The 26,877-nt window shown below is 44.5% G+C and overlaps 2 protein-coding genes across 2 annotated transcripts; both read right to left on the reverse strand.

The window, feature by feature from the left end:
- Positions 1-15,203: 15,203 nt before the first annotated feature.
- On the reverse strand, positions 15,204-18,992 carry LOC8032873. The gene is made up of 4 exons (XM_040211178.3): positions 18,517-18,992; positions 15,505-15,575; positions 15,302-15,390; positions 15,204-15,219 (listed from the first exon to the last, which is right to left on the reverse strand). The coding sequence occupies exons 1-4, from the start codon at positions 18,650-18,652 to the stop codon at positions 15,204-15,206; spliced, it is 312 nt and encodes a 103-aa protein (XP_040067112.1). The 5' UTR covers positions 18,653-18,992.
- A 1,725-nt stretch (positions 18,993-20,717) lies between these two features.
- On the reverse strand, positions 20,718-26,877 carry LOC115321069 (BEN domain-containing protein 5-like). Its single transcript, XM_040211177.3, has 8 exons — positions 26,600-26,877; positions 24,250-24,359; positions 24,090-24,188; positions 23,775-23,952; positions 23,594-23,695; positions 23,365-23,415; positions 20,956-21,027; positions 20,718-20,887 (listed from the first exon to the last, which is right to left on the reverse strand). Exons 1-8 carry the CDS (start codon positions 26,781-26,783, stop codon positions 20,718-20,720), a joined length of 966 nt encoding a protein of 321 aa, XP_040067111.1. The 5' UTR covers positions 26,784-26,877.

Raw genomic sequence — 26,877 nt, forward strand, 5'->3', positions numbered from 1 at the left:
GTAAACACACAAAAACGACACCGATAAATTAGCTTGTAGAATAACACCTTATTAAGTAATAACTGCGTCAATATTCATTACATATTGCATTTAAGTTAAGAAAAAAAAAACGCTTTTAGCCAGAAAAAACTAAGTATCAACGTTAGGTCTGGTAACAATGTATTTTTGCCGAATCTTTAGAAAAGTTCGGCAAACGTTCCGCTTTGCCGGATCACAAGGTTCGGCGCCGAACTTTTCAATCCTTAAAAGCTCGGCCCATCACTAGTTTTCACCCATGTGACTTACCCAAAGAGTGTCAGCAGCATTTTTACTTCCGAGCTATACGGCGTACTGTCAGCACTTGTATATGCAGGGTGTTCTTTTTTTAGCAGCACTATATTTCTAAATAAAGGGGGAAACATTATAGGAATGCGGCTCTTGCTCAGCAATTATATGACTCGGCGGACATAAGATGCGAATGTACCCATCACCATTATAGTACTAAATAGCTGAAATACGTTAACGAACTCTTTAATTACTGTACGTTTTTATGTTTGTATCCTAAACTTTCAAGCGGTCCCGAAGGAAAAATCCATCAATGTAACCCTGTTTGGCAGTCAATGTTTTCTAGTGGACCGCTGACTGTGCCTGACTGTACGTCAAGCATGTCTGATTGGCCAACAAGTTACTCTGACCGACAGTCAAACTCGAGTCAGACTCCACTTGTCGCCTTTCTGATGGTTTCCTGGTGGCAGTCGGCCGCCGCGAAATGCCATCAAGATGCCTTGGTGGCGATTCTGATTGTACATCGATTGTCTCTGACTGTACGTCAAAAAGCTTTGACGTGCAGATAGACGTACGGTTAAAGGACGTAAAGTTCGTTCGGATACCACTATTTCGTCAAGTCTATGAATACGAAAAATAATCTATGCACAAGAAAACGATTTCGGGACGTGAGCCCATAAAACCGCTGATGTTAGAGATATGACACGCAGCCGACGGACAACCTTTATCAGAAGCCCGCCGAAACACCGAACACGCCACTTCGCTTCGCCCATAGAGGCTTCGCCGAGCTTTCATGAACGATCGCTCTCGACTCGTTTTGTTTGCCCGCTTGCTCCAACCTGTCGATCCTGCCCGGGCTCTACAATGTCTTATGTTTTAGTAGAATTTCTACTTGACAAGACCCAGCCTGTTTTGAGTTCCGACGATGTAAGGGACTTTACCGGTGTAGCTGAAGACGAAAAAGTGTACCAGGTCTACTGGGCCGGAGACGCGCGAACAAAAGGATCGTTCTACGACGCGAAAGTACTCTACATGGCAGGTGAGTAGAACTGCTGAAGGCTCAACTGCATTTGCAGCCGAAGCATCTCGTATAAAACGAATCGTCGAATAGAGTTTCCAAAGCGATGGCATAGCATAGGGGTTAAGGTGTCCGATTTGTACGCAAGTGGTCGCGGGTTCCATCCGCGGTGGTTCTGCTTTTCTTTTCTTCTCGAACATTTTGTTTTATTGAGGCATTTGACGATATTTATGAGTGCGTATAGCTTTACTCTTATATAAATGCTGCCCTTGTTGATGAAATTCCCTTGGCAGTGGCAGTCAGACGTCATCTGATGGACCATCAAATGTCGTCTGATGGTCCATCACGTTCTACCAAGGCTGCTGACTGGCAGTCAGTGTCCCAAATTACGTATGTCGATGGAATTTTCAATAGGGGTCATATGCCAAGATCGCTCTATTTTGTGGAATTAACGAACCAGCCCGATTTCCAACATATTTCTCCCCAAAATTTGCTTCTTTATTCGGTTAATGAAGTAAAGTATGTCTATAGCGCCCTTCTTCACGGGTTTGCCGGTATGGGCGGAAACAAAAAAGCAAACAAAAAAAACTCAGATTAAGTTGAAAATTTGGCAGCAGAGATCTCGGAACACTGGCTGGTTACGCGAATTTTCCAAAATGAAACAATCATAGCATACGACCGCCTCAAATTTGTAATATAAACATATATTCATATTGCAGTAAATGAAATTAATTTAATGATTTTTACTTAGAGTCGGAAAATAGTGATGGTTATAGTCCCGTATACTGTCCGCCGTGTCATATAAATACGCAGTAAAAACCGCATTCATATAACTTTCCCTTTTATTAAAAAAAACATTGGTGCGACTAGAGGAAAAAAAAACACCCGTATAATGCAGAGCAAAGCGATGAAAGCTACTATTTCTGTAGACTTGCAGAGTGTTATTTCTGCAGCATGTTAAGTTATACTAACCAAGAATAAGCTCACCCGACTTGTAAAGACCAAATTTGAACAATGGTTTTTGGGTGTAAACGGCATTTGTATTTTTTTTTTTTCTGGGGGGATATTGAGTCATATTAGTCATCATATTCCTGTGATGCAACGAGGTAGTTGAAACATTGGCCGGCAGTTACATTAAAGCACTGTTCGCAATTGCAACAATTCTGTTTTTTGGCTCAGAAGTAATGTGTTTCAAAACAAAATAATATGGATATTTACAATTAATGTTAGTTCGCGATTTTCATGTATCTGCATAGAACTAAACACAGAACTGTAACGCTCGACGTCGCACATCCGACATTCCTAACTCTCCCTATCTTCATAAACAATAGCAGAAACTGTCATTTGATACCTTAAAACGAGACGCTGCGAATATGGAACGCACATTATCATGCAAAGCTTACGTAAAGTGACTCAAATCGAAAAAAACATGCATATTTACAATAATATTACTACTTCTTCTGGTGAAGGCTCAGCAACCGTTGCATTTATTTTCGCGCAGAAAACGATGACTCCCAGAGAAAGCAAGAACGCAGCGTTATTTACCTTCATTTTAACCATACACACACACATGCAGGCTTGCGCTGATAATGTCTCAAAACCAAAACTCTCGTAGCGTGATTCGTGACTGCGCCACGCTCGCTTCTACCCAACCTCGTTGTCGCGCGTTTCATCTGTAAGGAGTCACTAAAATTGGCAGTAAGCGCTCAAAAACGACACCGAGACAATTATCTTGTAGAATAACACCTTATTAAGTAATAACTGTGTCAATATGCATTACATGTTGCATTTAAGTTAAGAAAAAAAAAATGTTTTCGCCAGAAAAAACTAAATATCAACGTTAAGACTCGTAACAATGTATTTTTGACGAATCTCTAGAACATTTCGGCAAAAGTTCCGCTTTGCCGAATCCCAAGATAGGGCGCCGAACTTTTGAATCAGTAGAAGTTCGGCCCATCACTAGTTTTTACCCATGTGACTTACCTAAATAGTGTCGGCAGCATTTTTAGTTCCGAGCTATACGGCGTACTGTCAGCACTTGTATGTGCAGGGTGCTCTTTTCTTAGCTGCAGCATATTTCTAAATAAAGGAGGAAACATTGTAGGAATGCGACTTTTGCTCAGCGATTATATGACTCGGCGGACATAAGATGTGAATATAGCCATCACCATTATCAGACGAAAGAGCTGAAATTCGTTAGTGAACTCTTTAATTACTGTACGTTTTTACGTTTGTATCATAAACGTTCAGGGCGTCATTAGCCAAGATCGTTCCATTTTGTGGAGTTAACGAACCAGCCCGATTTCCAACATATTTCTCCCCAAAGTTTGCTCCTTTATTTGGTTAATGAAGCAAAGTATGTCTATAGTGCCCTTCTTCGCGGGTTTGCCGGTATGGGCGGAAAGAAAAAAAAAAAGACGGATTAAGTAGAACATTTGGCAGCAGATATCTCGGAACACTGGCTGGTTACGCGAATTTTCAGAAATAAAACAATCATCGCATACGACCGCCTCAAATTCGTAATATAAACATATATTCCTATTACAGTAATTAAAGTTAATTAAATGATTTTTACTTAGAGTCGGAAAATAGTGATGGTTAAAGTCCCGTCTCTGTACCATCCGTGTCATATAAATGTGCAGTAAAAACCGCATTAATATAACTTTACCATTTCATTAAAAAATTGGTGCGACTAGAGGAAAGAAAAAACACCCGTATAATGTAGAGCAAAGTGATGAAAGCTATTATTCCTGTAGACTAGCAGAGTGTTCTTACTGCAGCGTGTTAAGTTATACGGACCAAGAATAAGCTCACGCCAGCTGTAAAGACCAAATTTGAGCAAGGGTTTATGGGTGAGAACGGCATTAGTTGTTTTTTTTTGTTTTTTTTTTGGGGGGGGTGGGATCTGGGTCTTATGCGCATTGCAGGCAATGACACTGCAGATAGACTGGCCGCCTCCTCACATAAGCTTCTATCAGCAAACGCCAGCAGACCGTACCAAACCCTTAAATGCCCATAAAGCTTGCTTTCTTAGAACAACGACAGTTTGAATGAAAGTAGGCCGAAAATAACAAGCTTCGTGTGGTGAAGCCAGGACTCGGTGCCTGGGAGACATGATGAAGAGGCTCCATCGCGGCTGCAGTTCTGTCTTCTGCTACACAGACGGCGTGAGCATAACCGGGAATACGCCGCATAAGCGCAAGAAAAACCTGAGGGGGGTCCTGTGCCGGATCTCTGATGCCGTAAACAAGCTCAACGAGGAGTGCGTCTCGGACTCATCTGAACTATCGTTACTAGGGCATCGTGTCAGTGGTGATGACATCGTATCACACCAAGTCGAGGTGGAAGCAGTTGTCCATGTGGCTGTCCGTTCCGATGCCGCCATTTTGCGCTCCTTTCTAGGCATTGCCGAATATTATGACAGGTTAGTCCAACACCTGGTTGGGGAGGTGGAAACCATGCGTTGACTTCTGAAATATGTCCGATCAAGGTGGGACTCCGCTGCAGAAGCAAGCTTTGCCACACTGAAGCGACTTATCGCCACCCACCAATTACTGCGCGTTTTCGAACCTGCACTTTAGGTCGTTGTTACACCGACGCCTATGCCTATCGTCTGGGTGGCGCGCATCGGCAGCTTGATGGCTCACACAGTCGGACCACCGCGTTCGCACCGCGGACGCTTACGCAGTCTAGAGAAAGTACTCGGCAGGAGAAAGCGAGGTCCCGCCCTGTCTGTGGGCCTATGATCGTTGATATATGTACCTCTTTGGACGGCCCTTTACTCTGCGGACTCACGAGCAGGCCTTCCTTGCCTTGCTCCTACGCGGAGAACAGAGGACAGCGTCCTCTTTTTCACTTCACGGTGGACTCCACGGTGGATTCCTCTGATCTCGCTCCCTCGATGGCAGTGGCAAATGCCGCAGGTCGGAACACTCGCTGACACACACCTCGAGCTCCAACTTCTTCGCGAGGTGTGTGAGTCTGTGCGGGTAGAGGGTGGCACCATATGCAGGCCGCTCTCCCCCCAGGGTAACGTCCTCCTTTCCCCTACAGGGATGCGACTCATGACCGAGAGGCGAGAAACTTTCGTCTATATTCCCGCTGGTGCTTGTCGGCGACTCCACCGTGCCTTGCCGCCGTTTCGCTCTCCAGTACTCTGTGCCTAGCTGGTAAGACCTTGTTAGAGTGCCGGCGCGGGGGCAGTTTAGTTGGCGACAGTCGTTCTTTTAGAAGCCTGTTTTAATGAATGCTCTTGTACTCCGTCCTTACCCTATTGAAAAAATATTTTTTACCGGAATGTCATTTCCAGTAAAAGTCTATTTTACTGGATTATGGGACTGTTTTAACTTTCAGTAAAGCTGTAGTTTACCGGAATGTCATCGGATTTTTACTGGATTGTTACCGGTTTGTTTACAGGAATGTCGCCGGTTTTTTACCTGAATGTTACCAGATTTGTACCAGAATTTCACCGGGTTTTTACTAGATTATTTCCAGTAAAAATCTATTTTACTGGATTATGGGACTCTTTTCACTTCCAGTAAATTTGCCAGAATTTACCGGAAGATCACCAGATTGGCCGGAATTTACGTTTTTTTTTTCTTTTTTCGGACGTCAACGGAAGGCACTTAAGAGGAAGCCTGTGAACCATGGTTGGTGGATGTTTACTAGATGCTGGACGGTTCGGTAACCTGAAATCGGTTGGTCCATATATAGACCCGAAATTTCCACTTCAAGGGGTCGATCGCTATCAGTGAAACAATTTGCACAACCAAACATAGCAGTCCATGCATAGGATATTTAAAGATCGAAAATCCCATAAAATGCAACATAGTGCTGCCTATGATGGCAGTGAAGCAGTCATCTCAATACTTTGATCAACTTTAAAAAGCAAAGAAGACATTCACAAGTCGGCATGCAGCGCGCTTGACTCCTATGCCGCTGGCCAGGGTTCAAATTCTGCCAGCGTTTAGTTCTTTTTATCTTTCTTCTTTGCGTGACTGGATGTTCCAGATGGATCGACAATCTTGTTGTTTCTTCAAACTCGGAAAGTTCGATAGGGCGAACTTTCCAGACGGCATGTATATATATACACACACACTCATAAGCAGATTCTTGTGGCTGCTTGAAGGCAGTCCCCTATCCGTCGCTGTCAAATCATGTATGGTGTCTTTTTCCTTTTCTTTTTATCGGCACAAGTTTGCCGCATTAAACTTTCATGTAAAGTTTCATTAATCCAGTTTAGGTTTTTATTTCTGCTAAACAAAAATAAAAAAAAGACATATCACAAATTCCAGGTTAAAAAAAAAAAAGATTCATGCAGACGTGGCCTCCTCCGCAGACGTGGCCTCCTTTGCAGACATGGCCTCCCTCGCAGCCAGCAGGTTTAACCGCTTTTTGGCCCTGCGGCCACAGTCTGTCAGGTAGTTCGTCATTAAATCATTTAAGGCAGCGACCCTCACGACGTCCACCTCATTGGCCCTTGGATGCAGTGAGACGTACCTCCCCAGCACATCTACAAGGGAAACAAGTAGATTAGTCCTCTACAACAAATCATTTCCTTGAAATGAAGCAAGAAAACCAAAAACACAACTCATTAGGACTAAAGACACTTCATATCGACTACAATATCCTGACAAATGCCCACCCAAACTGATAACATGAACACTAAATATATGAGGCTGGCCATCAGTCGGGATAAAACTGCGTAATTTTATAATAAAAGTGGAAAATACTCAGGCACCGCGGCTACAAACTTACACCACAAGGGGACTGATACCGCAGACGTGATAAACTTGCTTCCTGCGAGGCTGTTTAAAGAGGTTAATGGTATAACGAGGAATTTCTTAGATTCAAGCATAAAATATTTTTTTCCGTGTAAAAGCAGAATTACAATCTCTTACCAATGAACTTTTGCATCAGCAGTTTGCATACATGCCAGCAACAGCAATCAATACAGCCACAAAACAAAAAGGGCAATGCCCAGCCGCAAGCGGGAAATTCAAATTTGGATTTCGAGAATATTTGTTTTTCTTTGTAATTAATTTCCAAGCTTCACTTGTTTAGGGTGATGTCCATCCACCATTTTAAGGCATCCGGGAAAATAAAAACAAAATTTAAGTTTGAACTGTCAGTGCTTTCTTCATTAATGCAGGACAGAATACACGAGTTATTATACAGCAATATTTAAGCTGAAACCATATTATGGTTTCAGCTTAAATATGTGACGCAACTTTCCTCTTACAAACCTAATGAGAATTAGCTCATCGAACATGCGAGTCCAGTTCGCATTTTGCTTTTCTTCATATCTTTAAATACTCCCTAATATATGCAGGTAACGAAATCACAAATGTGTTCTCAAAAGACATATACCTCTAAAGAAAAAAAAATGATCAAGATGGCAAAAAAAAAACTGAATATTTTTAAAGAAGCAGTACATTATAGTTACTATATTCTTGAATGTTCACAGAATCGTAAAAATCATATATCGCACATAAGCACTTCACAAATTTGGCTGCTTTAACATTTCTGCCCCATTTTTGGGGCTCGTAATCTCGTTATGCATTAAATGTTTTAAACAAACTTTTTTTTATATGTCCTTCATAAAAGCGTCTCTTATCGAAAAATAAATTGCTGGTCTAGTTTATAATTAAAAACTTGAAGCCTTTCCACTCTGGTGCAGAAGGAGGAGCAGTGGAGCTATAGCTTCTGTTCTCGGCGGTGGCTTTCCAGGCGAGCGATCTGCTCTTTCGCGAGAGACTCTGAAGCGCTTGATGCAGTGGAACTTTAGGCAATAGGAGCCTCGCGGCGGTTGCGGAACCATTCGCACTGCTGCGCACATCGCTGCTCGTTCCCCTCCTGCTCTTCTTCCTCCGAAGAAATGTTGCCACGATCTATGAGCGACCGCAGCAAGCAGACAACCGACAAACACTTCTTACTCTGGAGTTTTGTGTAGACATATTTGTTTCGTACCGAACACAATCCTGGGAAAACTAGCCCTTAAAGGGGACCAGCATAAATTTTCTTCCGCCTGGGGGAAAGTCCTCCTCGGCCTCTTTCTTTCCCTTTCTATCTTGTATTGTAGCACAACGAGGCGAGGGGAAAGGTCCCCCTTTGCGCCGGCTTCTAATGAGAGGAATGTCGAGAAAATCCCCTTTCTGAGCGACGGGTGATGGGTGCGGCAGCAGCGACCTCGTGACTGACAGGTATCTTCAGGTCCTATCGCATAATCTGCCCTATTTTTTGGCACTTGCCAAGCCTAGCCCCTCGGGTGTAGGTTTTACGGAGCTGCAAGGCTGCGCACTCGCAGTCACCAAATTTAAGCTGTCGAAGTTCTTTGGTTTAGCCCGTAGCAAAATAAACGCATACTTGGGAGCTGCGATGCATCCCCGCACCCACTGAAGGAACGTTTCATAGATACTCTCGGTTGATCAAGGAGCTCAAAACACATGCGCCAAATGTGGTGACTTGAATATGTAAGGATGACTTGCATCTTCACAAAACATTCCATCTTAAAAAGATGGCTTATCACGCTCAAACCTGCCTCAAATTGGGATCGATGGAAAAGAAAACGATGTACCAGGCGCAAGCATTTTGTAGATATCTGTTTTCTAGCAGCGAGCATAAATTATGGAGAACTTTAGCAGACTATTTTCTCATGCCACGCTATATTTAGCAGGAGCTTGCGCTGCCACTTGGATGCATTCTCTGAAGCGCGCCCCTGAAGTGGCAGCGGGCCTTTGAAAACGATTTACTAAAATGCCCTGTTGTGTGCCTAACTCGCACAACATGATGGCCAGCAAAATGTATAAAATTCATGTTCACAGATTCCCAACAACCACCTGAGGTGAGAGGGCATCAAGGATGGATGTCAATATTAGAAAGTTTTAGTGGGTCGCGTTTAGCCGCTTCGATTACCGTACGGTCTGTACCCCACAACGAATTGTAAGCTAGACTCGCTTGTTTACATTCTTTATCGAGTGCAGCTATGGAGCGGAAAAGACAATATTAAACCTGTTTTTGGCGAGTCTAGCGTGTCGTGTTATGGTTCAACGTTGCTTGTATTGGTACCATAGCACAGGCCGCCACTTAGAAGTATTTGTGGTGTCCCAAAGAAACTAAAGCAAAAGCAAAAATTTTTTTTTTAACGCGACACAGAATTGTACTTAACATTGTAAAAAAAAACTATAGGTACCCTACGCCATAGGCGTAGACTATGGGGGGGCTTTAGGGCTCGTGCCCCCCCATGGTGAGATCCAGAGGGGGCAGAACCCCCCCCCCCCCAGGCCCGGGCCATGATCTTTACCGACATGCTGTTTACGCGCCATGTAACGAGCTTCCAGTAGTGGCATGTAAACAAAATAACGCCCGCGTTGCCTTTATTGACAAAATACATGGGAAATGAAATCCCAGCGTGCTTTTGCTCGCTTCAATCCCCAGTTCTGGCGAGAAGCTAGCACGAAGCACCCCCCCCCCCCTCCTTGCGACCCCGGAGAACTTCTCAGCCTGCCCCACCCCCCCCCCCCCCCCCCCGAAAATGGAAGGTCTCTGCCGCTGCCCTACGCCACGAAGTTAGCACAACAAACTATCGCCGGTGTTTCCCATTTCTTTTTTTTTAGAAGTGATTGATGTTTAGGAAACTGTTAATGTTTCCTAATCCAACCTAAGCTGTAGGTTTTAGTGCAAGCCAATACATTGCTGGGGAAAATAGCAAAAAGCGCCGATGTCGTGTTTGCGCTAACATTGTCGCGTAATGTATGCATACCGCTGCACAATCAACGCTAACGGAGTGAATCAGTAAATTAAGTGCCCCCCCCCCCCAAAAAAAAAACAAATGGTGTTATTTTGTTTTGTTTTTATGGTTGAAAAGTTGTTATTTTTATACAAGCAATTCGGTAAAGAGTGCTTCCATTGGGCACCAACTTACGAGGCATCAATTTGTTCTTATACACTGAATTCTGCATGGCCCTTGCGTAAAAATGTCAATATTGTGTTTGTGCTAGCTGTGTCACGCACAGTAAAGGCCCGTTCACACTCTTGCGACCGAGTACGACTGAGATAGACGAGATCTCTTAAAATTTCTTAAATGTTTTTAGAATGAGGGAACAAACTGGCATTGTGGCGCCATCAATGCGGTGACCCTGGAACTGCATTTCACAAGAGCGAGGGTTTTGCGGGATTTCCGAGGTCAAATGTGTGTAATACCCATAGAAAGGCTCGTTTATAACATTTACAAAAGTTTTTCGAGCCAAGAAAAAAAGGATAATGCGCGAGAAATAAAAAAAAAAATGCCGGACCGCCGACTTTACAATGCTTTCCAATAGATGGCGCCAGTGCGTTCTCTGGTTTAAGAAGTTTTAAGGAACCCAGGTTTAAGAGGTCGTAAGCGGTCGTAAGAGTGTGAACGGGCCTTAATAAGACCAGTCCATTGCTCGATCATTTAAACAAAGCCTTTCATACGCCAAATAGACATTTTGCGAGTACGCTCTATTACTGGTGGTTCATAAAATAATCTACGTTGTTTATTTGGAGGAAAGGAAGTGTTGGTGAGGGGAGGGGGAATGGAATACAAAAGACGACTTTAGGGAAACTCGAACTTTGTAAATATTTTGCAGAACCTTAATCCTGAGTTAATTAAATTACTTTTGCTTTGTCTGTTTCAGAACTTGTTAACAGTCGTGCTAAAGGCCAAGATGAGCGAAAAGTCAGATGCCCGTTTATTTGAGCAAGAAGCGTATATATGCGAGATAGAACTGAAAAAAGCATACGAGCGTAACCGTAGCAATCTCCGACCAAGCCTGAACCACGCTTTTTCTGAAACCACGGAGATGACTGCTTTTGACGACTTGATAAAGCAAGCCAAAGCCGTTAATAAGTGTGACTTGTCAGCTGTGATAATCAAGGCGCTGCGACAATTTCTTGAAACTTTTCATCTATTAAAACAAAATGTGTAATACATCCATTGCCATATTATGCTTGCGCTGATCTTGTAGCGGTATGCGTGCATTACGTGGCACTGTTAGCCCGAACGCGACATCGGCGCTTTTTACTATTTCTGCCCAGCAACATGTATTGTCTAGCACTGAGCTCTGCCACTTAGGCTGGATAGTTGCGTTAACAGTTTTCTAAACATCATTCACTTCTGAGAAAACAAAATTAGAAAGACTGGCGATAGTTTGTCCGTGCTAACTGTGTGGCAGTATACCTAAAATGTCTTTGCAATGACAAATTACAAACGTGTTTCATGTTAAAAAAAATCTGCTACATTTGATTCATTTTTTCTTATTTTTAATGCTTCAAAAATAGTTTAAAGTGGCAGCATGTGGTACAGCACCGATTTAAGCAACGTTGAACTATAACACGACACGCTTCAATAGCCGCACTCGATAAAGAATGCTCACAGAAAGGTTATAGCTTATATATTGTTGCAGGGTACGGTTATCCAAGAGCTAAAGACGATCCACTAAAAGTTTTTAGTATCGACACACACCATTGCTGCCTTCTCACCTCATGTGGTTGTTTGGCTGAGTCAATATAAATGTCGTACACATTTGTTGGCCATCATATAGTGTGAGTTACGCACACAATAATTTGTGCTCGCTGCTAGAAAACAGAGACCTTCTGCAAGATGCCCACGCCTGGTACATCGTTTTCTTTTCCATCGATTCCAATTTGAGGCAGGTTTGAGCGTGATAAGCCGTTTTTTTTTAAGATGGAATGTTTTGTAAAGATGTAAGTCATCCTTACACATTCAAGTCGCCACATCTAGCGCATCTGTTTTGAGCTCCTGGATCAACCGAGAATATCTATGGAACGTTCCTTCAATAGGTGCGGGGATGCATCGCAGCTCCCAAGTATGCGTTTACTTTGCCACGGGCTAAACCAAAGAACTTCTACAGCTCAAATTCAGTGACTGCGAGGGCGCAGCCTTGCATCTCCGTAAAACCTACACCCAAGGGGCTAGGCTTGGCGAGCACCAAAAAATAGGGCAGATTACGCGATAGGAGCTGAAGATACCTGTATGTCACGAGGTCGCTGCTGCTGCACCCATCACCCGTCGCTCAGAAAGGGGATTTTCTCAGCTTATCCTCTCAGAAGAAGCCGGCACACGAGGGGACCTTTCCCCTCGCCTCGCCGTGCTACAATAGAAGAGAGAAAGGGAAAGAAAGAAGGCGAGAAGGACTTTCCGCCAGGCGGAAGAATATTTCTGCTGGTCCCCGTTTAACAGCTTCGCTGTAAAATATTTACAGCGTTTCAAACACATCAGAAATTGAGAAATTTCGCAACTTTAATGTGCAATTAAAAAAAACATCTTCAAAGTTTTTAAAATTTTGGAGGAATCACCCTCTTTACGCTCTCGTAATGTTCCATTAAAAACATGTTGCATCCTTTTGTCTCTGTCAAAAGTAAAACGCTTTGAAATGTACCTGCCCGTAGACATTTTTGCCCAAGGCCATGGCCGCAGTAGCTGCCTTCCAATTTTTTTGTTTAGAACTTCTCACAATGTCCTGTTTTTTTACTGATGCACAAGTCCGAATTATACATCTGGACCACTCTAAATACATTTATGAGGTGCACATAGCTCAGGACAGCAGTTTGAAGCATCAAAGATGCAAACTGTGAGGAGCCCGCTCTTTGTGCTTAATTGTTGCATATGGGCTACTGCACGGTCGCGCAAACTGAAACACAACCCCCCGAACGAGATACTTGGCTCGATAGAAAGAAAACAACACACATAACCAAGAAATTCGCAACCCCAGACATGCAAAAAAAAAAAAGCTCACTTTCAGATGCTGTTTGTCTAAGTAAACTGACGGAGGCGGAAGAGCTGGGCTGGTAGGGTTTTTATGCAAAAATGAATAAATAAATCTGGACGCAGACATGGGGAGACCGCAGCTCCAATTCCAGACTAAAGGCATAGTCATGGATGAAGAAAGAATAAAACAATTAAAACAGGGACAACACAACCACATCTTTCAGTGAAAGATGTGGTTGTGTTGTCCCTGTTTTAATTGTTTTATTCTTTCTTCATCCATGACCAAAACCAACACGCTCTTCTCCCAAGTAAAGGCATAGCTTGCTACACGTTAAGGAATGAAACAAGCATATTGGTAATGTATATACCTTTCAGGAAGGGATAACATAAAGTATGGAAGGGAACCGCTGCTGACTCTAAGATCAGTTAACACTTGACCGCTAAACCTAAGTTGAATTGCGGTTGTTGCTCGGTTGACTATTCGTCGACCAGTAGGATCGGCGGTCACACCTCCACATATGCAGAGAGATTATGGAGGCGTTGAGCATGCATCATTCCAAGGACAAATTCAGTTTCCCCTTGATAAGCCCACCTAGGAAAGAGATTAACTGCCTTCCGTAGCAGCTTCTCTCCCATTCCCCAAACTGTGACGTTGTTCAAGAGGTGACGCTCTCTGCCATGGCTTCTACCTTCACCCTTTCCACCTCCCCTTAATGTCACGTACATACAATACAAACTCACGGAGAAATAAATGTTGTTGCTTGTTGTAAGTTTTGTCTGTCTGTCCTGTATGTTATCCCTTCCTCCAGTGTAATGAAACACTAAAGTGCACAAAGCTATACCCCCCCTCCCCCCCTTCCTTGACTTGTCAACTCCGCCGCATTCATAATCTACACCACTTATCTCGGTGGCGATTATCGTCAGCTATGTTACCGAGTCCTTTCTTATTTGCCGATCAGGGGCATTTTCCTTGAGCATCGAGTGCCAATATTTATTTATTCATTCATGTAAAAATGCATAAAAACCCTACCAGCCAGGCTCTCCCAGCACCGTCAGTTTACTTAGGTGAACAACATCTGAAAGAGTTTTTTTTTCCTTTTGTGTGTCTAGGGTTGGGAGCTTCTTGTTTATACATGTTTTCTTTCTACAGAGCATAGTATCTCATGCAGAGGGTCATGTTACAGCTCACGCGACCTTGCAGTGGCCTAGGCAACAATTAAGCACGAAGGGCAGGCTCCTCACAGTTTGCATCTTTTATGCTTCGAACTGCTGTCCTGAGTGAGCTACGTTCACTTCATACATGCATTTAGAGCGGTCCAAATGTATCATTCGGACTTGTGCACCAGCAAAAAGACATTGTGTGAAGTTCTGAACAAAAAAATTGGAAGGCAGCCATTCAACCATGGCCTTAAGCAAAAATGTCCACGTGGGAGGTACATTTCACAACGCTGTACTTTTGAAGGAGACAAAATGATGCAACATGTTTTGAATGAAATATTACGAAGGTGTAGATGAGTGTCATTCCTCCAAATTTTTTTTTTTTTACGTTGAAGTTGTGAAACTTTTTAATTTTGGATATTTTGAAGCGCTGTGAATATTTTGAATTATAAACTAGACCATCAATTTATTTTTTGATAAACGACACTTTTGTGAAGGACATATGAAAAAGATCTCAGTTTAATATCCTTAAGACATAATGAGTCACAAAAATGTTAGAGCAGTCAAATTTGTTAATTTTTTATCTGTGATATATAATTTTTAGAATTCTGTAAACACTCAAGAATACAGTGACTATAATTTACTGCTTCTTGAAAAATATACAGTTATCGTTTTTTTTTTTAATTTGCTTTGACATGCAGTTAAACGTGACAGAACCAACAAAGCCCTGAAAATACGGTGTTGCTGTATGGAAGCAGTCAAGTTTCTTTTTTAGAAAACATTTATGATATTGTTTTTTCTATATATTGGGGAGTAGCAGATAAAAATATGAAGAAAAACAAAAATGCTAACTGGGGACACATGCTTAAACTTATCTGAACACACCCCAAATACAATTATTTAATCTAGCTGATGAGAGCCAAGGAATCAGGATTGAGATTCAACCCACTGTCATCACTCTCATTTAGTCTTATGGCCACTCACTCCTCAGTGCCTCCATCTTCGCAGGCGTCACTTCTTTTTTGGCCTTGGAGCCTGGCTTGTTCCGACAAGCTGTTCCGGTGACGCTTCTTGACGCCAGTTCATCATCTGTCCAGAGGGACCGGGACAATCCAATAACACATTTTGAGTCAGTTTTGGCCAATAGCGCCAAGTTGAATTTTGGCTCCGGTATGGAGACACCTGGGCTAAGGTGCACCTGCAAAACACAACACATGCACAAGCTCACTTCTCATTTTCGGTTCATCTTCCAGAACCTCCTTAAAAACTGTATAATTGCAAATCTTGTACACAAAATATCATGACAACTTACCTGGCCATCAATCACTTCAAACAGCTTCGGTTCCACGACCGGATGGACATTTTCCAGCCTTTGTTCGGGCACTGTTAACATAAACATCATTGGTGAGAGACAACTAGAAAGCAGTTCTTCACACTGACATTGCATTCACTAAATATACAGTGTGTTTTTTGTTGAACTAGAGATTTTCTAAAAAAAACATGAAAGTTACGTAATTGCAGTTTGCGTTGTTATACACGAACTCAACTTTCCTACGTCACGCCGCAGAGGTGGCGCGTCGGGCCCATTTTTGGTCTGGGGCGGTGGGCAGAAGTCGCCGTGCGAGACATGCATTCTGGTGTTCGTTTCGGAGAAACCACACGAAAAACCTGCGTTCTCGTCAAAATGCTGCGACGGGGGCTGTACCAAAAGAGTCTGGAAAGGTTTGAAGATCAGTTTTCATGTGTTTCTGCCCGCTCCGTTCGTCTGAGTGCGTGGATAGTAGCAGTGAAAAGGGTAAGCGAGACGCTGTCGAACTACGATTGCTTGTGCGGGCAACACTTTGTGGTCGCCAGATGTATTTGTTTTGTTCCAACATGAACGAGAGAAAACCGCCAAGTTGTCCGGGCCACCCGCGGGTTCAGTGCATTTTCAAATTCATACGGCCGCCTGATCGTTCGAACTTTCGTCTGCTCTTTAGAACTTGTCTGCTTTTTGTCGTCAGCTCGTTCAAACGACAGCGGCGCGTAAACCAAACGTTGACCCGGTAATTGCGATAAGAACTAAGCGCAGGCCTGAAAACACATTTGAAGGTTCGTTGGGGTAAGTAGGCTAAGTGTAAACAGTAGATACAAGAAGATGTTGATCATTGTTACCAGTGGCCATCGCCGATTTGTAATGCCAGATTCTGCTTGCAGTTTTCAGTATCTACGTCCACCATATCAGCTGCGGTCCACACTTTTGCAGTCCGAGCGACGTCGCGACTGAAGATAGCGAGCAGAATCTTATCGTGCGAGTCGGGCTGTAGCGCCCATTCTGCGGCGTCCACGTGAAATGAATCGCCGCAAGTAACATTATTCACGCAAAGTTTTGCCTCGTTGATTTTGCTGAAGCCGCTCAAGTAGTCAGACATTGTTAGGAGGACGTAGAATCGACAATTCCAACGCAAAAAAGAGCAAGGGGGGCTCCCACCGACGCCGAAAACAACGCAATTCAATGGTTTGTTTATGGGCGACGGTGGGCTTTTTGCCCACCGTCCACTGCGCATGCGCGGCGCCAGTGGCGTCTTCTAGGGGTGCTCCGGTTTGTTTGTAAACATGTTCGAGAAAGCAGCTAAAAACCGGGTATTTACCTCAAATTCACTCATGAACTTTTTTATAATTTAAAGAAAAAGGTTTCTATTAGAATGTTGTTGGGCACCATCGAAAACCCCCTAATCACCTATTTTTTGAAAGACGTAACGCATGTACACCCTTTTACGGCGTCCTGAAAAGCCTCCTAACTTAGGCGTGAAAAAGTAGTTCTGATGTGTTACTGACTATGATCTGCGCGTAACGCAGCCCCGCTTTGAGCAGCCAAAGCGACGAATCACGCGAATCGTCATGACAATGCCTCCACATAAGGGAAGAGCTAAGGTGACGCAGCTCCCTTTACCAGGATTGCGACGGCCGAAAAAGATTGTGGCAACGAGATTCACATCCAAGTTAGGTGGTTTTTCAGGATGCCTTAAACTGCTTCACGCATGTTATATCTTTATCAAAGCAGGCAATTTGGAGGTTTTCAATGATGCTCTGGGGGATCGGTGGTCCTTAGGACATCAATATGCAAAAATGGGCCCTCGGCATATTTTCCAGAATGTTAAAAAATTGTGGAGTGGGCGCTTATTGTGGAATAAGCGGATGTTCGGTATTTTAGAGCAATTCGTCGTCCTCTCACCCACCGGCACACTTCAAAAGTCACTTGTCCAATTCAATAAAAAGCAAAGCAATTTTGTTCACTGCCTTTTGAATGCCCATGAAACAAGATTCAGACTCCTTTCTTATATGAAACATGATAGACGAAATCCTGCCTAAGCTCTCCTGCATTTTTTTTTCCTTCTAAGCTACACATAGCAGAAGCTATGAATAGCTGAGCCAATTCAATGCAAATTGGGAGCTACGTGACAGCACCCTCAGTGTATTTCCTTGCGCAGGCAGAGAATGCTTTAGTCGTCTGTCACAAGCAGCAAGCTACTTACAAACTAGAGCCACTGTCTATGTTCCTGAAGAGAGCAGAGCATTCACTTGATCTGAAAACTTGCGCAGCAAATAAGCGAGTCAGACCTTGACGGTGACCGTGCCAGCCGCCCCTACAACCGTTGCCAGTGATGCTCGTGCAAATAAAAGTAGATGTGCCATTAAAGCGCAATATTAGGCAAGGCACTCTCAGCTACCTTTTAAGTCAGTTTGTCTGCAGTAAAGTTCATATTTGTAATCTGTGCACTTTTCAGACTGCTCTATTATTCATATGCTAACTTATTTGTACAGTTTTTGCGACCTGAAATTTTCTCAGCACTGCATGGCTGCAATGTGCAGGAAGGCCTACAAGTCTCCAATGTCGTTACCTTGCATTTCAAATCTGATCAAAACAAATCAGTTCTATTTTTGCAACAGAACATCCTTCCTCACATAGCAAAGAGCATTGGCACCTTGCTAAATGAGATAACCTTCAGTTCAAACTCTGCATTACTAAAGCTTTGGTTCCCCTTGAATTTGAATGCTCGGGACTGCACTGTAATGGCACTCGCAATCCCATCAGTCTGGTCCCTTCAGGAGCATGTGAAGTGGTTGCTATCAGGCTCAGTTAATGCAAAAAAAGTAACAAATTGATTTTTGCATTGTTTGAACTTCCCGCACGAGGTCATGTGGCTGTGATGCCATGACCCTATCGATCAATCAGGATTTTCGCATCACGCAGCCGACGTCGGCTTTTCTGGGACGCGAGCTCCTTAACGCTGTCGTGTTAAGAAGCACTGCTTTTGATGCATCGCACAAGATAAATGCTTACCAGGTGGCAAAGGCTCGTGCAATATTACCGCTGGCTCGTGCAGTACTACCGCTGGCACAGACACTGCTGGAGCTGGCGGAGCTAGGGAAGCAGCCTCCTCCTGGTGTGGCCCTAAAAGAAAAGCAGTGGCAGACATAGCATAGCATTAGAGTGTGCTTAGCAATAACATCCAGAGCTGGCATACACCTACCCAAAGCCAAAGCCAAAAGTCCTACAACAATCTCAGCACACTAGCTCAAAATGGTAACTGTCGGGGCACAAGGTTTGTACAGTGGCAGAGCCCAAGTTAAACTTGGCATAAGTTGCACAGGGAGGACGATGAGCAAAAAGAAAACTATGAAAGCGTCAACAGCACGGGAAGGCAATCCAAAGAGAGAGCAGCCAGAAGACGGAAGCAGCGGAACTGTGTTTTTAGAGTTCCCGGAGTGCGGGCCGGGACACTTGGATAAAACAGCAGCAGGTCTCCCGTAAAATACCGGACAAGCGCCCACTCAAAATTTCGAGATAATTGCGAAAAAATAGGGGATGGGCGCTTTTCCGGTCATCAATTTTACATATCAATCTACTGTGCACACTTCCTCAGATCTTAGAAATTTTGGAATGGGCGTTTAATGTGGAATGGGCGGATGCACGGTATGCTACGATAATTGCAAAGAAACAATTATGCACGTGCACGGCACCACTTCTTGCTTTGATTAGGCAGGCTCTAGCAAAGAGATGCTTTTCTTATGCATACAAGAATATCAGGTCAAGACAGAGACCATTGAAAAGATGCACAAAGAAATATGGGTATAAATGTTGAGGTCATTTTTACTGGAAAAACTTAAAGGGATTGTGCAAAGAAAATAGATATGAACAGTCTTAATTTTATAAAATTGATGAGGCCTCAAAGATCCCAAATCCCAAATATCCCGTCCACATTTTATGAACAGTGTTTGAAAAAGTGTTTCTTGGGGTGCCTGGAACGACTATGCGACATCGTTGCCCAGCTGGAGCAACAAAACGTCACAATAAGACCTGTGTAAAGTTGAGGATCTACTGTACCTTATATTGTGTTCCAATAATAAAAAGTAAGTTATGAAAATAGTGAGGAAGTTACTGCCGTTCTAAAATTAATTCGGAAGTTCTATATCACGTGATTGCAGGTAAGTTTCGTTTTCAAACACATTCGAGACTTCCGTCGCCCGGGAACCATAGCAACGTCGGCTCCTCCCCGCTCCTGTCGCCCTGTCGTCTGCTTGCCACTGCGCATTTTCTGTGCGCGGCAAGTTTAGGTTTATTAACGAAAACATTTGGGGCTAGTTGGTAAGTAGACATGATAAAAACAAAACAGCGCAGAGACAAAGACGAAGTAGAAGAAACAACAGGACACAGCGCAGTGCTGTGTCCTGTGGTTTCTTCTACTTCGTCCTTGTCTTTGCGCTGTTTTGTTTTTATCAAGTTTAGGTTGTTGTGTGTGCTTGGCGTCGTTGGCGTCTGTTGTGTGCGCGCTTCAGCAATCGCCATGCTGACCGTGTGTCTTGTGAGAGAGTGCAACACGAGGTATGGTAAAACGAACGACATTCGTTTCCATAAGTTACCGGACGATCCACAACGAAGAGCGGCCTGGCTTCGAGCCATTGACCGCGAATCTCGCTGCTCAGAGCTCGCCCCGTCTTCGCTGTCGCCGTCGGATGGTAAGCGGTCTCGTACTCCTCGGAGGGGTGTGTCCGCGTAAATCACAAAGCTGGGAAGTCTGCTTCGCTCGATTAATCGACGCTGAAGCTCGGGGAGGGCAAGCCAATCGGACATCTTGCATCTGAGAAACATATCTGGTTCGCCTTTGACTTCTACGCGCGACGTCAGAAAGGAAAACTTCCCGATTGGCTGTCTTGATGTGACGTAGCCGTAGAATTCAGAGGGAAGCTGACCAGGAAACCGAAATTGTCCTTTTACGCTAATAAATTAATCCGGACGATAAAACAAATGCGCATTGGTTACCTAATAGAAGACCGGCAATCAAAATATCGCACATAGCGCAAATTTTTTAAAAACATTTCCCGACCCCTTTAACAGTTTTATTGCTTTAACAAGTCTGACTTGAGAAAAACCAGAAACTGCCAAAAGCTTACATGTTTTATCGTTACTTTAAAATCTGAGCCCTCGTAATATGGTACACCCCTTGGCAGTCTAAAAATTTTGATCTGAAACTATATGCACTTCTAAGTGCTACCGTAAAGCCAGTGTCCAGCACAAAGTTTGGTTGAAAATTGCAAGATAGAAGAGCACATGCCTCCGTCATTCGAGGAACAGCCTGGTGATGATGGCAGCATCGCGGCCGAGGAAGGATGTGGGGGCTCTTGCTGCATCTCCACAGGCAGGCTATCCGGCGCTGAAATCAAACAAAGAAAAGCACAGTTCTTTCTTTGCTTTTTACATGAGTGAGCACCCAAAACATACATGGCAAGGCACCACGGGATGCAGCAAGGCTCTCCACCACGGCAGGCGTCGCCGGCTGGTACGGCAGGGAACCTGAGGTCCGTAGCAGACAAGCATTCTCATTTGACAATTTTGTGTAGACTATTCAGCTATGGATGTTTACTGATGACCCAGCATGACACTGGCCTTTGTACAGAGCCAGAGGAGGCTCTGAAACAATTAAATACACACAAACTAAAACACTAATGCGATGCTGTGTTGATTCAGGGAAGGTCCTCAAGCTGGAGAATACTATACTGGCAAGAGCAAAATAATCCATCCACCTTTGCAAAGCATACTGCAAAGGTGGATGGATGGGTTTGTAAAGCATACTTAGCCCCACGTCCTTAAACGCCACTGGCACCCCAAAATTCAAATTTATTTGATTGCTCCAGAAGTTTCAGGATAGCGTCGCAAACGGACGCCTCCTCACTTCTTCACTGCGATGACGTCAAGAATACAACATTTAACAGCGATATTCGGGAAACATATTTTTTAAGGCTATTTCGAACAAACCTTGCCCATTGTTTCGAAATTAATGAAATCAGAGCCGGGAGGTGTTAGTGACAACCTCAGTCATCTCTTTCCGTTTTCTCCCCAACTCCCCACGGTCATTGGAAAAGGTAGCCTAAGAGAGCGAGGAGTTGCCAAGTCACCATGGAATGTGGATCTGCAGAGGCGGAAAGAGCATAGGAATGATGGCAGAGATAAAAGAAACAAGGCGTCCGAGCTCGGCGCTCGGTGGGGATATGCGCCATCGATGCGCCCATTGATGCACAAATAATTAGTTCCCAAGCCTCAGATTTTGAGGGTGATGTTAAAGGGTAACGGCAAAGAAAAATAGATTTTTTTTAAACAGCCTAATTTGGACAAGCATGTCAAAAAACAATTTTTCCGCGGGAAAAAAATTTTTTACAGCAATATTTATTGCGTGAGACCGATTTTAGTTTGCGGCTACTTCGTCCGTTTTAAATCGCACGCCATAAAGTTGGTGTTCTGCGACGCTTAGCTTCGATTGGCTGCTATACTTCTCACTGGATAAGAGGTTGATTGACAGCTTAGATCTTGGTTGTTAAACCTTTGTTATATAATGTAATCTCCTTTCGAGCGGCATATTTTTACGTTTAAAGAATAACCCATGTGATGAGAGTTATTAATCTTTACAAAAGGTTTACAAGACGGGCACTTCCGTTTGGATTCATACCATAACGAACAAAAGCTTCGCCATTCTTTCATGGCCGCCGAAGTCTCTACTCCTGCCTGTCTCGCCTACCTCGACTAGTCGTTTTGCCCAAGTGATCAGTGTGTCGTGCTGACCCAGGTGCTTGAGTGAGACTTCTTGAAGTGAAGAAGTGTGTGTTTAGCAGCTGTCGCAGGTGTTAGTAGTGATAGGAAGAGACGCGGGGTTTTGGCTTTCATAGTGCGGTTCTTTTGTTTTCCTCTTTGCTGGCCTAGCGTGTTTTTTTTTTCTTTTTTTCTTTTTTTTTTTTGCTGGCACGTGCAAATGCTGGCTTTTTAGAGATGCCCGATGAGTGATTTCGACAGCGAGCCTTCCAGCAGCCATGTCGCCCCGAAAGGAATGCTCTTTGGCTGGAGGCAATCGAGCATTCGCGTAGCGACAAACATGCCCAGTTACGTTCTCGTCATATCGCTCCGGAAGCCGTAGACTAGACACAGCTATTATATAAAAAACATGGCACAACGTATTAGCTGTCTGCAGAAGCCTTCGGACGTCCGAATTCTGCGTTAGCAGACAGATTTTTTTTCTCGGCTTCCGAACCAACTTAAGTAAAGTTGTTTGAATGAATGTGTACTGTTATCGCAAATCTTGGCTAGTGATTGCGGCTCTGTAGATTATCTTATTTGTTTTGCTGAAAAGACGCAAACGACGGGCATAACAAAATCGGTTGCATATTCCGCGTACCTTGCAAAAGCACTTCCTTAGTCACCTTGCGAAAAGTGCGAAACACGGAGTCCGCACCGTCCCGACTTCCCAGTCCTTTACCTGCTTTAGAGCAGTTTGTACCTGCTGGCAGCTAGCACGTATGTCTACTGAAACTGCAACTTGAAACTAGGGGCAGTGCCAGAGAGTAAAGAGACAAAGTCAAATATGGAGAGGTTCTGACTTCCGACTAAATTACGTCCCGTGACGTAAATATTGCTAAAAAAAATTTTTTTTCCCGGAACATTTGTTTTGTGACATGCTTCTCACAATTAGGCTGTTAAAAAAACACTTTCTTTTCTTTGCAGTTACCCTTTAGGCATCATTTTCAGTCGCATGAGCCATTAAAAAAAAATTACATTTTGGGGTGTCCGTACTTTTTTAAGTAGGACAGGCAATTTACCTGCAATATTTGCATATTTCGTTAAGGCATGTGAAATTATCAGCACCTGCATTTGATGGTAGTGCCACCAGCTCCTGTAGCACACCTTGAGAAAGACCTATAACCAGAACAAACATTTAAATAAATAAGACACAAAAGCCACAGTTACAGTATACAACAGAAGTAAAAGACACAGGAAGAGGACTGGCACGGACAAGTGTCTGTACCAGCCCTGAACTCGACCCCACCCTCTGGCAGCACGCGAGGCGAAAGGAAACTATTGTTACTAATCTTACCTGCAGTAGAAGTTGATGGCAACGAAATAAATTCCGCCACCACAGCTCCTTCAAGGGGGGTTTGGCAGCAAGGCTTTTTGAGTGCCCTATCCCTGGCGATTTCTGCCCAACAATACAAGAGAGTGTTGTTACTGAGAGTCGCACTTCATTGTTCTCATCCGGGTGCAAAACGTATACACACCAATCTTGTCAAGTAGAGCCAGGTGAAGGCGCTTGCAGGTTGCTTCAGACTTGCGGAGCTTCGCTTTTACTATCTTGAGCTCCTCTTCCTTGGCTCGCAACAGCTCCTTGAGGTCCAATTCTCCATCTCCCACCACATTTTTCTCACAACTTGACATGGCTGTACTGGGTGCAGACTCCTGGATATTAGGAGCAATAATTAGATGTAAAAAAAACATGTTGAGCAGCACTGATGCTATAAACTTAAGGTTCTGGTTTTGTGTTGCTGCTTTGGCAACTACAATCATGAAATAACTGCATTAGCCTGTTTCCTTACCACTGCTGCTTTGCCATTTCGGTTGAAAGTTGACAGAATGCTTGAGAGCTGAGCATGTTGGGCCTCCGCCTTCCTCTTCCGCTTAAGTTGCCTTGCATCCTATTGATTGCAATAGAATTCGGTTATAATACCAAAAGAAAACGGAAATTTGTAAGATTACCTTGCTTGCAACAGAGGGATTCTTGGATGGCTGGTGTGACTTGCTCAAAATATTCCGTGGCAAAGGTGACCTGCCACGCTTCAATGTCATGTGCAAACTATCCAAGGTCTCTGAAAAAAAAAAAAAAGATGACATATCAGTTTGATCTACCCGGACTTTGTACCAGGCTAGTTTAACTTCAGTCATCCGAGTGCTGCAAACCTGATTGCACATCACAAGCGCCGGATTCGGCAAAGGCAGGTGTCTGGTATGCATGGTCTCTAGCATCTCTAGCGGACGTCTCTAGCAACTATATACAAACATATACCTTTGATTAAAACAGTTTCTCGCTACCACCGCTAGGGGATTCTTTTCGGCTTCTGATTGGCCAAAAGAGCATGTCAAGCCCACTTTCTGCGTCTGGTGCACGCCCTGGCTCTGCCCGCGCCTCCCATTGACCAATATCTCTGTATACGGCTTTGCACTCTGCTACGCCACCGCTTCGGAAGCTCGTTGTAACCATTCGATTTATACGAGTTTGGCGTCGTGCGTATACCCATTTCCGGTCGAGGTGGGCGACATAGTGCAAATAGCTTTACTCTTTTAAAAATGTTTCATGAACGTCATGTTTCACCCCGCGTGCGCCGTTCCGCGATGGTTTTAAACAACCCTGAATTAATTTCAGCTATCAAAATTCTATGCACAGGCCACTGAAGCGGCTGAGGTGAGCAGGGGAGATTGGAGTTGTTGCAATGTCAGCTTTCACTTTAAGTCGCGCATTGCAAGAGGAAAGCGGTTCACGCTGATACAATGCGAAACAGAACAGCCCACGATCTTATGGTGAATTCCGCTCGCAGATCTCGAGCACTCCAAAAGCGCCCCCTTTTGAGCGTGCATATTCCACTTGCAGATCTGGCTCGAGTTGGCCGTCCTCCGCTCTAAGATCTCTGGCAGCACCCGCTCCATGGAGCGCCTCCAACCCCGCCGAACTTGCTCCGCGGGATTTCACAGATCTATCCAAAACTTGACCGAGCGCATACATAATTTCCTTTTTAACTGGACAGTGCGCATGCGCGGGGAGGTTGGCGAGGTCGGCGGACCGGTCCGGTCGATCGGGCCGTCAGGTTGGATCTGTTTGGATGCATTGGTTGTTTACGCAGGATTGTGACGGCTCGAATGCTTCTACATCCCATGAATCAGGTATACAAAGCCGGGACTGGAGCGTGGTAAATCGTAAGTGCTGACATGCGTGATCGTGAGAGGAAGAACGAGAAAAAGAACGACAGAAAATCTGGAGGCAGACGCAAGGTTAGGCCTGCTCATTCTGCAGCCAATGATTGTTTACCTTTTTACACTGCATGCCGCCGGCGTTTCCTCGTGCAATAAAGCAAGAACAGATTAGGCAGCGACCGTGCATGTGATGGTTTGTTACCTCATTGTGTTTATTCAAGTCATACCAGCAATCTGAACTCCACTTATGGCAATCGCTGTGCGTGCCCCGCAGCGTCGAGGCGGCCAAAAGGTATTTGACGGTGGCGAACGCGGACGTCTACCTCGTTATTCGTGAAACGGGCTCCACGGTACGGACATTTTCGCCCGGCCCGTGTCGCGTGTTATTTCTGCAGCTAAACAGTGACAGTTTTCACTGGTCGTCGGAAACATCAGTCAGCTGAGGCGTTGGTGGGCTTGCCAAGCTCGAGCAGAGGCCATTTGAACGACCGAGGGGGAAGCGGGGGAAAATGGGAGTTTATCTTCCCCTCGTCGATTCTGAGCGGGTCCCACGGAGCGGAATCTCGCCTCCCTCGCGGATCTTGGAAAGCGCTCCGGATCTACGAGTGGAATTCACCATTGGACTAATCGGCGACCCGTGCGTACGCGAGCTATAACGGCATCTGGGTTGGAAAACAACGCTCCTACCATGAAACTGCGACCGCCGGCACTACAAACAACGGGAATATCGCAAACCCGAGATGCCGTGCCGGCCAAATGTCCACTTCGTTCGAAGAAAGGAAACAATAGAGCGCGGTAGATGGCACCGTGCAACATACGATAGTAAAGCCCCTTGATAAAAGCGTTTTTTACAAGTACCGCCAACCATTGTTGTGGAAGCGCGCCAGACACGTGCCATGAGCGGGTGCTCCGCCGCCATTCTCTTCCAAGGCCCGCTCATTTCCGTGCTGCGCCGCCATTTGCTTCCAAGGGCCGCTCGAGACATGGGCCTCGTGCACTTGCGCATTTGACGCTACTTGCAAGACAAACGCAAACACATCGAGGGGCTTTATACGATAGCACACTTGGGAAATTTAATACGTCCGCATGCTTCAAATAGTCTACCACAGTAACTTATTAAAGGAGCAATGCTATCACTTACCTGCCATTTCGTTCACGAAGGCTGGGTAGTAGCCTTCGTCTTCACCATCTTCGCCACGCCAATACGCCTGTACCCTAGACAACTTGTCGAAGTCGCCTGGTGTCTCCGGACTGAACTCTTTTATCAGTGAAACAGGAAGAATGGCACGTTGCCCGTCCTGCGCGTACCGAACGTACGCGAACATGCTGACGAACTACGAGCAGTACGAGGTTCAGAAAGACAAACAACGTAAACCACGTAAACAAACTAAAGTCGCTGAAGTAACAAAGCGACAAGCT

The sequence above is a fragment of the Ixodes scapularis genome, unplaced genomic scaffold, assembly GCF_016920785.2.
Source record: "Ixodes scapularis isolate PalLabHiFi unplaced genomic scaffold, ASM1692078v2 PGA_scaffold3__209_contigs__length_174095766, whole genome shotgun sequence".
Classification (NCBI taxonomy): domain Eukaryota; kingdom Metazoa; phylum Arthropoda; class Arachnida; order Ixodida; family Ixodidae; genus Ixodes; species Ixodes scapularis.

What these genes read in the sequence shown, in the direction of transcription:
- LOC115321069 (XM_040211177.3), bottom strand. Translation starts at nt 26,783, where the DNA reads ATGTTCGCGTACGTTCGGTACGCGCAGGACGGGCAACGTGCCATTCTT. An exon ending in ATCCCTCTGTTGCAAGCAAG is followed by an intron (nt 24,189 to 24,249) that starts GTAATCTTACAA and finishes TGCAATCAATAG; the next exon opens with GATGCAAGGCAACTTAAGCG. An exon ending in GGCTCTACTTGACAAGATTG is followed by an intron (nt 23,696 to 23,774) that starts GTGTGTATACGT and finishes ATTGTTGGGCAG; the next exon opens with AAATCGCCAGGGATAGGGCA.
- LOC8032873 (XM_040211178.3), bottom strand. Translation starts at nt 18,652, where the DNA reads ATGTCTGCCACTGCTTTTCTTTTAGGGCCACACCAGGAGGAGGCTGCT. An exon ending in GCACGAGCCTTTGCCACCTG is followed by an intron (nt 15,576 to 18,516) that starts GTAAGCATTTAT and finishes TTATGTTAACAG; the next exon opens with TGCCCGAACAAAGGCTGGAA. An exon ending in TTGAAGTGATTGATGGCCAG is followed by an intron (nt 15,391 to 15,504) that starts GTAAGTTGTCAT and finishes TGTGTTTTGCAG; the next exon opens with GTGCACCTTAGCCCAGGTGT.